General features: G+C 39.2%; 1 protein-coding gene across 1 annotated transcript; it reads right to left on the bottom strand.

Annotated features, from left to right (window-relative positions):
- Positions 1–16: 16 nt before the first annotated feature.
- Positions 17–8,971, bottom strand: bcl2l12 (BCL2 like 12). The gene is made up of 9 exons (XM_058049891.1): positions 8,841–8,971; positions 8,471–8,594; positions 5,790–5,961; positions 5,203–5,413; positions 4,185–4,419; positions 3,890–3,991; positions 2,849–2,925; positions 1,939–2,202; positions 17–800 (listed from the first exon to the last, which is right to left on the bottom strand). The coding sequence occupies exons 3-9, from the start codon at positions 5,957–5,959 to the stop codon at positions 759–761; spliced, it is 1,101 nt and encodes a 366-aa protein (XP_057905874.1). The 5' UTR covers positions 5,960–5,961; positions 8,471–8,594; positions 8,841–8,971; the 3' UTR covers positions 17–758.
- Between the last annotated feature and the right edge of the window lie 5,681 nt (positions 8,972–14,652).

Below are 14,652 nucleotides of genomic sequence, written 5' to 3' on the forward strand. Positions count from 1 at the left end.
GAAAATCATTTAATTTGTCATGGCAAAACACCACGAGCAAATAACAAAAATGTGTTTTCCTTTAAAAAAAAACAGCACTCAATGTGCTAGAATAGCACTCAAAATGATTCAATCCCGTATTGTAAATCTTATTGCCCTGCAAAGTTTATAAACTTGCAATAAGCATATAAAACATTTCTACATTTGAACTATAAACACGGATTGAATCATTTCATTACATTTGTTCAACTACACACACTGTACACATTAAATATGTTACATGTTACAACTTGGGACATTTTCAGAAATACTGTAAACCACAGGATAAAAAAAAAACATCTGACATACAGTTATCAAAAAACTTCAAGCTCAGCATTCTGTTAAAACTAGAGTTCTGTACAGTAATTGATACTGTGACCACTAAACCCCTGCTTTAAAAACATTTTGCATAGAATCTGGCGAGAGAAAATACTGGATTCAACTTTCATCCCTAAGCATTTGACGGAGGTAGTATTTACCACTTTTAGCATTTTGCACTTAGCAATGATGTGTTCTGGCCAGTAAGTAGATGAAGAGTGTACCATCAACTGTGAAAATCCAGGCTTCATTGACCATCTTCACTTCTGTCTAGCATTGACTGTTAAGAATTGAGATACAGTATACATTCACAGTAAAAGCAACTGTCCATCTGCAGATCCAGCCATCATTCTTCACTCAGAAACTGTCAATCATCAGTTGTAAAAAAAACAAAAACAAAACCCAAGCTCCTATGGGAGAACTCAGTCACACTCCGCAGGATCCTTCATTTCTGCCACATTTTCCTAAAGGGGTGGAAAAAAAACATACATGTCAGTGGTGGTTATAGCCGGATAATATACATAATATCAGGGGAGATGCAAATGTACTCTAAAAGGTTTTTTTTTAATTAATTTATAAATGACCACTGTTTCGGGCGGCACGGCAGTCGAGTGGTTAGCGCGCAGACCTCACAGCTAGGAGACCAGGGTTCAATTCCACCCTCGGCCATCTCTGTGTGGAGTTTGCATGTTCTCCCCCGTGCATGCGTGGGTTTTCTCCGGGTACTCCGGTTTCCTCCCACATTCCAAAAACATGCTAGGTTAATTGGCGACTCCAAATTGTCCATAGGTATGAATGTGAGTGTGAATGGTTGTTTGTCTATATGTGCCCTGTGATTGGCTGGCGACCAGTCCAGGGTGTACCCCGCCTCTTGCCCGAAGACAGCTGGGATAGGCTCCAGCACCCCCCGCGACCCTCGTGAGGAAAAAGCGGTAGAAAATGAATGAATGAATGACCACTGTTTCATGGTTAATATTTCCTATTATTACAAAATACACATTTAAGCAAATTGTACTTATTCCTCACCTCAATTCAAGCATTACAAATGACCAAGTGAACCACTGGCAGATGAAGCATTCTAATTGTGAATGTAGTATTCTGCATTAGCCACTAGGTGTCAGTAATTGTTCGGTGAGACGAGCGCCAGGCATTTATTGCAGGTTTAAATTATCGCACAACATGCTCAATAAAAATAACATAATTCATTTATTCATTTTCGACCGCTTATCCTCACGAGGGTCACAGGCGTGCTGGAGCCTATCCCAGCTTTCTTCAGGCGAGGGGCAGGGTACACCCTGGACTGGTCGCCAGCCAATCACAGGGCACATAGCAATCATAAAAATAACACAAGTTACTATTGGTGTCATAACCTAACTCAACTGTGAACCTCCAATGTTACTTTCTGTTCTGAATTATTACATAATTTAATACATTTAAATAAATTAAAACTGAATCCTATTTCACGAAATTCACTTAAAAATCCAAACGTGTGTAACCAATTAACCCCAATAAACGAGGGACAACTGTATATGTGTATGGAAACTTCTGACCAGAGCTGTATGTCTCATATAACATATGACATAACAAAAGTTCAGCACTCACCCATCCTCCGTGACGCTTAACCCAGGGGGCAAACGTTTCCATGTAGCACTCTGCGTGCGCTTGCATGCGCTGGGTGCCGGTGGCTGTCACGATACGCCTTGACACCTCCATAGTCACAGCCATGCGCCGCAAAGTTGGGCTAGCAGTTGGAAGGAGCGTTGGGGCTTGTAATACCTGAGTGCTGCTAACCGTGTCCAGAAGTCTGGCAAAGGATGCATACGAAAGACGAGACAAACTGGTGCGAAGAAAGGGGTCCAGTTGGATCTGGAAAAAGTTTGACTGATTAGCAGAGAATCCATTTCAATTTGAAAGCATAATGACAATGATCAATGATATGAGCTATTATCATAGGATGATCTACTTGAGAGGCAAGAGAATAACAGCAACAATGATGGAATACCAAACAATCACTGCAGCAATGTTAATAAATAGTGCCAAAGAAGTCAGGCTCAAGTGAATAGTGCCATGCTCTCGGACACCTATGCCAATTGTGCCAAACACAGAGAAAGGATCTGTCTTTTGGGAATGGATCTGGATGCTCACACCAGCCAAACATGCTAGACTTATGTGTGGGTGTCCAAAGTGGGGCCAGGGTTAATTTTCAAGTTTTTATTGGTCTGCAGCACATTCTAAATGTAAAATTACTAATAGAAACAACAGCAAATATGGAAAAAGTTGAAATGTTGATGCAAATAACATGTTTTAATGTAGATGTATGTAAATTTTTAGCATATTGGATTTGCTTTAGCCCTTTGTGAACACCCCTGGCCTAGTTTGAGTACGCCCTATGTTGATATGAGCTGTTGCTTAGTAATATTATACGTATATTCTGTTGCAGGATTACAGGGGTTAGGTAAGGTTTATTGCTCCTGAAATGAACATGTTTACATTGTAATGAATATCTGCCTACCTTATTGTTTATAGAATCAGCTTCAACAGACAGCACTTGAACCAGCTGCTGCACCACCAGCTCTTTGTCACACACATCTGAAGGAAGAATGGGAACCTTAGATTTAGTATAAAGTCGTGTACAATTTCACTTGCTCACAAATAGTTTGTTGATTAATTTTGTGGCCAGCTGCACGGTGGTGAGTGGTTAGCGTGCAGGCCACACGCCACCCTCGGGCATCTTGTGTGGAATTCTGTTCCCCCTGCGCATGTGTGAGTTTTCGCCAGGGACTCCGGTTTCCTCCCACAATTCCAAAAACATGCTAGGTTAATTGCCGACTCCAAATTGTCCATAGGTATGAATGTGAGTGTGAATGGTTGTTTGTCTATATGTGCCCTGTGATTGGCTGGCGACCAGTTCAGGGTGTACCCCGCCTCTCGCCCGAAGACAGGTGGGATCCAGTACCCCCGCGACCCTCGTGAGGATAAGTGGTAGGAAATGAATGAATTAATATTTGTTGGTTATTCTGCATCATTTGTTGGTACTGTCTTATCTGTTATTATCTACTTATTATATTGCTGTGTGTTAGCACTTTCTTTAAGACACTGTGATTAAGAATTGAGAGTGGAATATTAACCCGCCCATGATTCCAACGAAGCTGGTGAGGTCTTTATGAGCAGTGACGTTGTGCTGCTTGTTTGCATGGTTTGATTTCTTTCCCAGAGACCGAATAACACAGTACTAACTGCATTTTGCTACAATCTCCACAAATGCAATGTTTGTGCTACGTGCTCTACATTGGTGCTCATCAAATGGAAGATTTCACACCGATAATTATCGGTGGCCATATTATCGGACATCCCTAGCCTTAATATATTGCTGTGTGCGTGTATATGTGTCTGTTTTCCTCATCTCTCGCTCGACTCGTAGTTTTGAATGGTGTAGTGTAACACCATCCCAGCTTGAGAAACAGGTTTTCAAGATGCATGCTTTAGAAATCTGTTGCTGGAGTGAGGCGGTCATGTAGTCGTTGTGCACTTCTATGACGATACATGTGTTTACCTGAGGAAGGAGGAGTGGGACTCGTCCTTTTCGTGCTGGTAGATCTTTGGGCAATCTTTTCCAGCTTCTGTGCAACTTCATTGTAGAACTCCGGAGGGTGATCTGCAACACAAGCAGTGTCAAAATACCAATATATTACTGTAAATAACAATGAAAATATACATTTCAAAAACATTTGTACTCAAAGTTCACGATTAGATCAAGCTGCACGTTAAAACAGCTCTAGCTAATTATTTTGTTGACGTTTGCACAGCTGGTTTGTGTAGTTATTATTTTGTGTCATGGAATAGCTTACGAGGAGAAACAAGTTCTGGTAGTGGTTCTGCTGTTTTGCCAAGTTCGAGTATGGATGGCCTCTGAGGCTTGGATCCTTGTGCCTCCTTTTCCTTCTCTTTCTCCTTCTCCTTTTCTATCTTTAACTTGAAAAACTTGGAAATCCTTTTCTTGATCTTCTTTTTGTTCAGCCTCTTGTTCTGTTTCTTCTCACTCTCGTCATCTTCCGATGTAGAGGAAGGAGATAAGGCATCTTCCTGTGGGAAAAGGTTGACCTGGTCATTTCAGATGAACTAACAGGAATGACATGACAAAATAGGAAAACACTGGATCACTGCACGTTTGGAATTCAACATTCACAGCCCCCCCAAATGTGCAGATTTTTTTTCCCTTGGAAAACGGGTCATATTTTTAAACATCACCATAAGTCGGTATTATTTTAGAAATACTTGATAATACAGGTAAAACGTGCCACTGTCAGAAAGCCCACAATTTTTACATGTTTACATCTTTATACTTCTCAGACGTTTTTTCATAAAGAATAAAGATTTGGCACTTTGTTTGGCAGTCCTTCAACGCAATCGTTGTCTGCTATGTGAAACGCAAAAGTGTGTTTGACTATGAACGCACTAGCTTGAACAGTCAATATGGCCCCAAAACAGGGCAAACACAAGTTAATATATGATATGATATATATCATGATAAGATTGTTGCTAGAATGACAACAGGCAATGCGTGTTATGTTGATGTGGCTTCTCCAGCCTGCTAGCCTCTAGCTGACCTGACGTCCAGGCTAAAGGCTACACCGTGACTCTGTGTGTTCATTGATCATCTTACATTATCATTCATTTGTGGTGAGTACCTATACATTTTATATTTTAATTACATTCAATAAGTGTGTGAGGCATGTTTAGTGCTTAAACCTGAGTAAACAATGGAAATTGAAAAGAGACGGGAGATTTATTGAGCTGAATCTAACCTAATCGCCATGATCCGCGGAACAGGATTTGTTTGATTGATTGATGGAGTCTCTTTCTTACTTCTGACAGCTCTTTGACATGAGGTGGTTTAATCTTCCCGTCCTTTTCCAAAGAACCTTTCCCATCTTTGGCAGAAGAGCGTGCAGCATTACGTCGAGGTAGCTGCTTTAGGAAGTCCTTAAATCCAGTCTTCTTCTCATCTGCTGAACTCTGATCTTCAGCCTCAGAATCCAACCCATCTTTAACTTTTGGTTCTGGTTTGACAGTAGCACTGGAAATGACAAATACATATGAAAAGTGATGAAGAGCGGTGGCTGACAAGAAAAAGACCTCTTCTGCATGGCTGGTAGACAACTTCAAACCTCGAAGAGCACATGCCTATCCGATACATATTACATACTAATATTCCTGAAACCAACAAATTGTATTGCATTTTATTTTGTTTCTGCAGTGATGCCATGACAAATGAGCCATGGTCCGCAGACGGCCCCCGAGCTGCACTTTGACCTCCCCTACTTTTGTGGGCTAAACTCAACAGAACATTAAAAATATATGATATATATTATAGTACCGTCCTCTCTGTGGAAAAATACTTTCTTGACTGGAAGTCTAAACTTAGTACCAAACCAGAGTGGTAAGACCATTACCTGTACTTGCTGTGATCCTTGTAGCCTCCTCCGATCCTGCCAGGCCTCTCTACAAACGGGATAGAAAGTGTTCGATTGAGGAAAGCTTGGAGGACCAGACGACTCTCAACTTTGACCTCAAGCAGAGAGATGGCCGAGACGGAGGAAGATCGACTCAAAGACTCTGACATCACTAAAGTGAAGAAGATGAATGGTGGGTGATGAAACGTACATTGGCTGTTCCATGAAGTTTGGGCAACCCCCCCCCTTGTGGCTTTTTTACAACACTTAATATGGACCAGCTCCAACTGGTGATGTTAAGAGCAGGAGAAGTAAAAAAAAAAAGGCTCAAGTAAACAGCATCAGTCACATTCCATGTTTCCACTTCCTGTTTTTTGTATCTTAACTTTATATATGCCAAACCTTTGGTGAGAGGACAAATGGGCACACCTGATGAGCACCAGGCTTCTACTAAGCTCACTGACTGCTGGTGGGAGATGCCAGATTCTTCTGTTGTCCTCTACGCCCTCAAATGTTTGGGTTATTTTCAGGACTCTTAGGTGGCTTTTCTTCACTGCTCTCCTAGTCCTGTTTCCTGCCAACCTTTCTCCCGATGACTATACTGCACCTTTCCCCACACATGGTATGAGTCATGATTTCAACTACTTTGCCATTTGTGCATACTTGTCTGCCTCTGCTACCTTTTACCCTTTCAGGTGTTGCCTAGATTAGTCTTTTTTCCTCGTGAGGCTTTTTGTTATGCAGTTTGCATAATAACCCTTCCTGCATTGTCTAGGACTTTCCATCTTCTGCATTTTGTCCAGCCATACACACAAATGTAACATCGGTATCAGTATCGGCAATACTGATACCATATTTACTTTAAGGGTGGGTATGGTTTACATGTTATGCAACAGCACCGCCAAATCAGTACTTCTTAAAACAGTGCCTGAACCCGTACTTCAATTTTATGTCCAAAAAATTATTTTTACAGAATTTTGTTTGACAAGCATAGCCGCTAAAATACTTCAATAATTTATATAAAGTGACAACTACATTTATACAATATGAAATGAAATCCACAAAAAAATGTCATTATTATAACCGTAACACATATCATCACTTTGAGTGCATACGACACAAAATTTAAAAATTTGCCCAAACTTAATCTCAAGAGGTTGAGACAAAAACAGTACTGTATTTATCACTATTATTAGTAATAACTGGTGCTAACAAATTATACCAATTATAAAAATCAGATTATTACAGTTTTTAAATTAAATAATCATTTTAATTAAATCATGATTTATACGCTAATTTAATATTTTTACTGTATTTTTGTAACATAAAGATAAATGACAGGATGGGATTAGATACCAAACAATCTATTTGCCTAACACTAGCTTCTTTGTATGTCATGTAGGACTATCCTACATGATCAGGGGAGGATGGAGGATCGAACCAGCAACCTTCAGGCTGGGAGACAACCACTCTACCACATGATGTTCAAAGACATCACAGAATTTAAGGTGCATTTACATGTTTTCAGTGTTTGCCAGAATACTTAAAAGCAGCAAATTGAACATCTGAATTAAGATTTACAAAAAGAGTGATAACAATATCCACTTTGTCACTTTGTCTTTGTCATTCTGTTCATTTAGACCACACATACACGTATAATAAAGCTTTTCTTGTGATGTTCGGAACGTCCCTGAATGCATTTGCATTCTTGTAATGAGAACGATGAAGTGTCGTTTCCGAAAAAGAACACACCAGAGATGTGTTGAGTTGGAGATACATATGTATATGGTGTTGGAATTGCACCGTTGTGCGTCTCTGTAGGGATTCTACATTGTGCTTCCTTCTGCCGTCATAACAGAGGGGCGTGCTTGTGTTAATTACACTAAAAAAATAACGTAATTAATTAAATAAATTTGTTACCGCCATTTCTGACAGACTTAGTAATAACATTACTATAATAAGTACGACATTACATTATTGTGTTATTATCGGACAGCTATATAGCATTTCCTAAAATTTCAACTTGATTCTTTGTTTGCTGGGTTCCCATAAAAAATTATGTTTAATATGTCACCTTTATGCTATTTCTACTTAATATTATGAATTTATTCTCCTACTAATTTGTCTTTATCCACCTACAATTAAATGTGTTTAGTGAAGCGAACTTTGGAGCAAGTGAACGAATGGTGACGTCACTAAATAACCTGTTTTATCATGTGTTTTTCTTCAAACTCTCGTATTCCCCTGTACGATCCGTGGCAACTTAAAGACAATACATGACATCGTAATGCACATAAATAACATTTAAAGGAGGAAAGGGAGACACAAAACTTCCACTTTTGCGAGCTCTCGCGAGAGAATCCGTCAGTTCTCGTAAGGAAGGCAAACTCTTCTTAACGCCGGCGGAAAAAAAGAACACTTAACCGCCTAGAAATGTGCGTTGACACTTTTACTTTTAATACCGCGTATATAACAAAACATATGATTGTATTTTGTGTATTATTAATTCGAGAAATGTTGCCTCGAGCTGAATTTGAAACGAAAGCGACGGACAGAATCAGGTGAAACGTTGAAACTTTATCAGTCGATGCAGGACGGTCAGAAACAGTCTTTATAACCATTAAGGGGACGACCACTTGAAAATATGGGGATAAAATATCGGAATGTTCATTTATTCTTACCTTGTGAGTCGGTGTCTTCTCTTCGGGCAGAGATTTGCGCCTTCTCCGCGTCGTTGTGTGCAGCCGGAGTGGGCGGATCGACTCAAATAGCAATACCTAGGGTAGTATCAGTATCGGTTCGATGCTAGCGTGAGGACATCGATAAGTTAGCTTCACAAATATCAGTGTTTACATTGTTGATCATTGTATATGTATATATATTAGGTTTACAAACACAGTGAGTAAGTTCTTGGACAAGCAGGGCTAGAAGCCAAATAAATTACTTTTTATAGTCATTTTTTCTTTGTTATCAGTTTCAATTTACTTTATTTTCAAACAACTACATGTAATAAAATGACATAATTAAAGTACTGTATTTTTGTATACTTACATTGTATTGATATATTGTTAAATCGAAATACTTATTTGTCCTGTGTTTGAAAAATACTATAGTGAATATCGGTAATACTGGGCATTGATATCCTTGGTTTCGGAACGATACTATCATTTGCAGTATCGGCCACCCCACCACAAAGTGCTAGGCAACGGGGGGCGGGGCCTGACTGAGGCGATGATGGCATGCTCAAGAGTTTTTTAACTCTTAAATCTCTTGGGGATTAGTTTTCTTGGCATAACATGCATGTTTTTGGAACCCTTAAAACCCCACAAAATTTGTTTTTAAATATATATTTCTTTCATGTTCAGTACTTGTAAATCCAATACAACCGCATAGCGTTGAAACGTTCCCATTGGGGGTTTGTCTGACCAATTGACCAATATGACCAATATGTAAATTACAGCATCTGCCGCCAGATGTCACTCTTGCTTACTTTTCAGCGGTTTATGAGTATCGGGGATACAGAACATTTGGTTGAGCAGGAAAACGGGAGACTATTTTGGTTTAATTCGGAGAATGTCGGGGCCTATTAAAAATAAAACTACGCTAAAACTAAAGTAATAATAAGTATAAGTATAAATAATAATAAAAGTAATAATACTAAAGTAATAGAGCACAATTGATTATATACATCCAATGGTGCAACCACGTTTTTATTTTGAAGGATTAACTTTCCTGCCATATGATGTGTTAATTGGATTTTTGAAATATAATAATATAAGTGTAAATGATTAAAAAGGAGGACACGGTGATACAAGTGCAAAATATGAGTAGTTTTGCTGTGAAAACGGGAGGGCTAATGATGTACCAATCATGTAGTTCATACTCTCTGTCACTAGGTGACGGTGTGCTCATTGAACGATTTGCCTTTAATTTCTTGATCTTTATTATAATCAGTATAAAACACAGGACCAAAATGTTGGGCCAAAAAATGTTTTTATTAACGAATTATTTGTGCACTATTTAACAATACAATATCAACACAATAATTATTCAACCATTATTCACTTTTATTACATACAAATGTTTGAGCAAAATAAAACCAAATAAAAGCAAAAACAGCTTGGCTCTCATTCAAATCCTTTGAATTTTACAGTATTCTCTGAGATTGTAAACAACATAATAATGCATACCATATCAACAATGAGCAATACAACAAAAAATATGAAATACAGAATAAACAAAAAAACAACAGACACAAAGCAACCAAAAAAGCATTTTAATTTACCAATAACAAATCATCATGCAATTTTATCTACCTTGAAGAAGCTTTTTGTGACTCAGCACAGGCAAACAGGATCAATCACTTCCCACCAGCGGCTGTTACTTGGCACGGTTCCCCCCAAACCAGTCCAGCGTCAGTGTGAAATCAAGACACTGGTACAAGGATTGGGAGTAACCAAACCAAGACCTTTTCCGACTGCAAGTGAGGTATTATAGTTATAATACATTCTGTTGTTTATATTATGCAATGACACTTGACGCCACACAATTAACAAATAAAATAAGTCAAAAAAGCAACTCTTTTACCAAAAAGAAAAGAAAGTAAACTGCTGCGACACAGAGTAGGATGAGTTAAAATCTGCTTCTATCTTCTCCTTTTCGGACACATTGATATGCTTCTATTGAACCTTGTTATGCATGTTCAGAATAAACTAAACCATTACCAATGAAAGTCAAGCCATAGACAAACTACAGAGAATGTATACAGTACATTACTATGTAGTATTATATGTGGTTAGCATGTAGGCCACACAGTCAGGAGATCGAGAAGACCTTGGTTCAAATCTGGCTGGCGACCAGTCCAGGGTGTAGCTGGGATAGGCTCCAGCATACCCCCCGTGACCCTTGTGAGAATAAGCGGTATAGAAAATGGATGGATGGAAGTTGAACTTGACTGTTTGCCCAACATTTTTACATTTATGTCTTTATGTTTTATGTTTGTAATGTTTTTTCGTCAAGAGTTGAGATTTAGCACTTTCTTCTACAGCCCTTGAATGCACCATAGCTGTGTGCTACGAAACGTAAATGGTTGTTTGGCTATCAAAGCACTATCTTTGAAACTCAATCTGGCCTTTCCAGGGAAGGTCTCTGTGTCAAAAACAGACATTTTTATGGGTGTAGTATAATTTATCGCGTTTTTTGCCATTCACTAGCTATTCCAGAAAATAACTCCTGCACAAGGTGGGGATATAATGTACTAACATGGATTATACCACAGCATCTGATAAAATGCACCCGTTACACTTTGTTAGATTGTTAGCATTTCAACATTAGAATTAATATAAAAGGTAAATAAAAGTAAATGTACCGTAAGAGAAGGAGTACTATAAACATAAATAAAAAAGACACCAGTATGCAGGTCCAACTGGTCACAGTCAGCTTGTAGATCTTGTAGTTTCAAAGTTAGTAGGGTCGTCTTCTTACCTTCCGCAACACAAAGGTGTTTCCTCTGCAGCAGCCTCCTTCTGTCTGAACCTTCTTCTGCCTCTGCCTGCTTTCTATCTTCTTGAACCCTCCCCCGTGGGTCAAAATCACTGCTGATCAGCACAGCGACCAATAGGGAGAGAGGCTGCGGGGCGAGGCACTTCCTCTGTGACAGGAAGCTCACAACAAACACCCAGACATCATGAAGGGAGGCTTGGGGGAGGTAATGAGAGATGGAGATAAAGAGATGCAGATGTTTGATATCTCTGAGTGGAGTTGCCCAGGCCTGGAAAAGGTCAATATGGACGTTTAATATACTGACTGTTCAAGCCACAGCCACATCACCGGTTATAGTACTTTATTGGAGCTTATGTTTAAGGGTGTAATTCACATTAATAAAAAGGTTCTGAAATTATTTTTCTTGGGCTAATTTTTCACAACACAAAAGATTACATTGTAATAAGGTTGTGTAGATTTTTTAAACCCATGGTATGTACTGAAACCACATAAATTAGATAGAATCTCAGCTCAGGCATCTCTGTGTGGAGTTTGCATGTTCTCCCCGTGCATGCGTGGGTTTTCTCCGGGTACTCCGGTTTCCTCCCACGTTCCAAAAACATGCTAGGTTAATTGGCCACTCCAAATTGTCCATAGGTATGAACGTGAGTGCGAATGGTTGTTTGTCTATATGTGCGCTGTGATTGGCTGGCGACCAGTCCAGGGTGTACCCCGCCTCTCACCTGAAGACCGCTGGGATACATTGGTTCCCTGCTTATGATTGATTCTTTCATATGTTCATTTATTTATTCTCAAAAAATCTAATTCACCCTAAAATACATGATAATAGAGGTAAAATGTACGGTTTATTGTACCACTGTAAAAAAGAAAACCTAATTTTTACATTTATGTCTTTTTACTTCACGAATAATGTCTTTTCATCAAGTGTTGCAATTTCACTCTTTGTTTGTTCGTCACTCCATTCGAATTTCATGCGTTCATCAATCATCTTCTGTTATTGTTCATTAGTGGTGAATACTTGTACTTTTTATCATTTAAAATGCATTTAATATGTGTGAGGGGGCATATGAGAGGGGTGTGATGAGGGAAGGGGAGTGTGCTGGAACTGATCCTAATGTAATAATTACATCGTTTTTATTGCAAATGTTTAAAAAGATGGAGGTGGGAGCATGAGTTGTGTAGACATTTATCATTTTACTGGTGGTGTTGGGACTTAACTGGAATTGGGAGATGAATGCTGAATTGAAATGAATGAAAATGTATTAATAATGATCAATGAATGAAGGACAATGCTAAATATTGTTGAAACTGAAATTGTTGAAATGCTATGTGTTATTCCTACACAAGCAGTTAAAATTGAAAAAGGAATGATCTATGACTGCCATTCAATGCAACATCCATAATGCATTGTGAAAAGTTAGCTATATTATCATCATCTCCAGGTCATTTGTTATTGTTAGGCTATGGAAAATATGATATTATTTACAATATATAATATGAAATGAAATGCCTTCTTAAGCCTAGATTTCTATTTCAAATGCAAAGAGGCCGACTGAAGGGTGTGTTGATACAGTTAAAGAGAAGAAAATGAGGATGGGAAATGACCGCTGGCAAAAGGGCAGGGAGCTGATGGAGTGATATAACATGATAAGTTGAAATAGTGCAGATAAAAACCATTTAAACAATTCTGAAAACTGCAGGGCGGGTTCTCCATGGGGGATAGTTGTTTATAAAGGAGGTCTCGTCCCTCTTATCATCCATTGCATCCTTTACCACTCACAATACATCATTAAACCAGCACTGTATTTACTGTGTCGCCATGGCAACACCACTACATGACTGTGTCCAACTTGCATACTGTATCCGGCTTAGACTAGATCTATCTGTACAGTGTGAACAAACGTTCAGCAGGTGTATGTACTGTATGTACAATACTAACAGATTTGACTCTGGATAATGTTCCTGTCTCTTCATTCTTGCTTATATGATATTCCATGGCAAAAGGCACCTCACAACAAGAAGCAATTTGGCTCTTTATTTCTGTCCTGGTCTGTTCAATGTAGCTCTTAGCAGTGGGTGTGGGGGCTTGGCTTACAGGAAATTCACAGTCACATAGGCAGGAAATGCTGCTGTTGAAAGACAGGCAAATAAACAAGCGATCTAGTCAAGTCAGTTTTATTTATACAACAGAAGTTATCTCAAGTCAAAGCGGGTCCAGAACTATGCTCGCGTCGTACACTGAAGAAAACCACACAAAGATTTGGTGACAAGGACCAAGCCTCTGTGGGGCAGCCGTCTGTCTCGACCGGTTGGGTTAAGATGGAAAGACAGAATAACGGGACGGATCGAGGAGTTCAGCAATTAGGAGATGAATAAGAACAATTATACCAACAACCATTGTAGTACAAAGGAAACCCATTTCAGTAGAATCTGGGTTTTATGCTGCCAATTCCGATACAGAATGTACACCCATGAGTGAGAATGACTCATACCAATCACATAACTGTACATTTTCCAGTTTATTTAGGATGAGTACTATTGGCCAGGATTTCCATTAGATATTTCCAAGGGCCCCAGGTAAATAGGTAAATTAAAGAACAACACACAAATAGTGTTTGGAAAAGACATAATTAGTAATATCCACTGCCCTGTGGGACAAAAACAAGCCCCAAACTAACTGTATTGCTTGTTTGCTTTAAAAACAAAATGTCACTGTGGTAAAAAGTCACATTTGGAGTTCCAAGATGAGAGGCCAGTGCAATAATTCTAGCTGGCCAGCTAGTTAGTCGCAGCCATGACCAGCGAGGCAAAGCGTGTAAAGAATGATGCAAGAGAAGTCGAGCACCAATAGGTTTGCCAAGGGAGTGATCATATGCACGGGCATCGATTGGCGTAGCCTGTGTCAAGATGTCAAACAGAAACATTGAAGTTTTGCAAACTAGTGTTGATTCTCACTGCAATACGGGACAAAGTGCGTTTTGTCGACTCAATGCGGGTGTTGGGAACCCAATGTGACACATCACAAATGCCTAGGTTTGTGTTGTTATGACAAGAATTGTGATATTGCCGCCGTGAGCTGGCAAACAACAGACATCATAGGAAATAATTGTTTTTGTTGCAATTTCGTTTCGGTCGTGTTTTAAATCATCCAAAAAGATGATCAACAGTGGTTTCAGAAAACACGTTGTACCAAAAATGTTTACATTCTCCACAATTAAGAGTAAAGCTGAATGAGATTTGTTGGAGTGAAATGACGTTCCTGTCTCTTATCATTGTCTCGTGCACACGCACATGGTCATACAGCGCATGCACATACGCAGACGCATTGTCAGAGAATTAGCTATCAACGATTAGCAATCAT

The sequence above is a fragment of the Doryrhamphus excisus genome, chromosome 15, assembly GCF_030265055.1.
Source record: "Doryrhamphus excisus isolate RoL2022-K1 chromosome 15, RoL_Dexc_1.0, whole genome shotgun sequence".
NCBI classification, from domain to species: Eukaryota; Metazoa; Chordata; class Actinopteri; order Syngnathiformes; family Syngnathidae; genus Doryrhamphus; species Doryrhamphus excisus.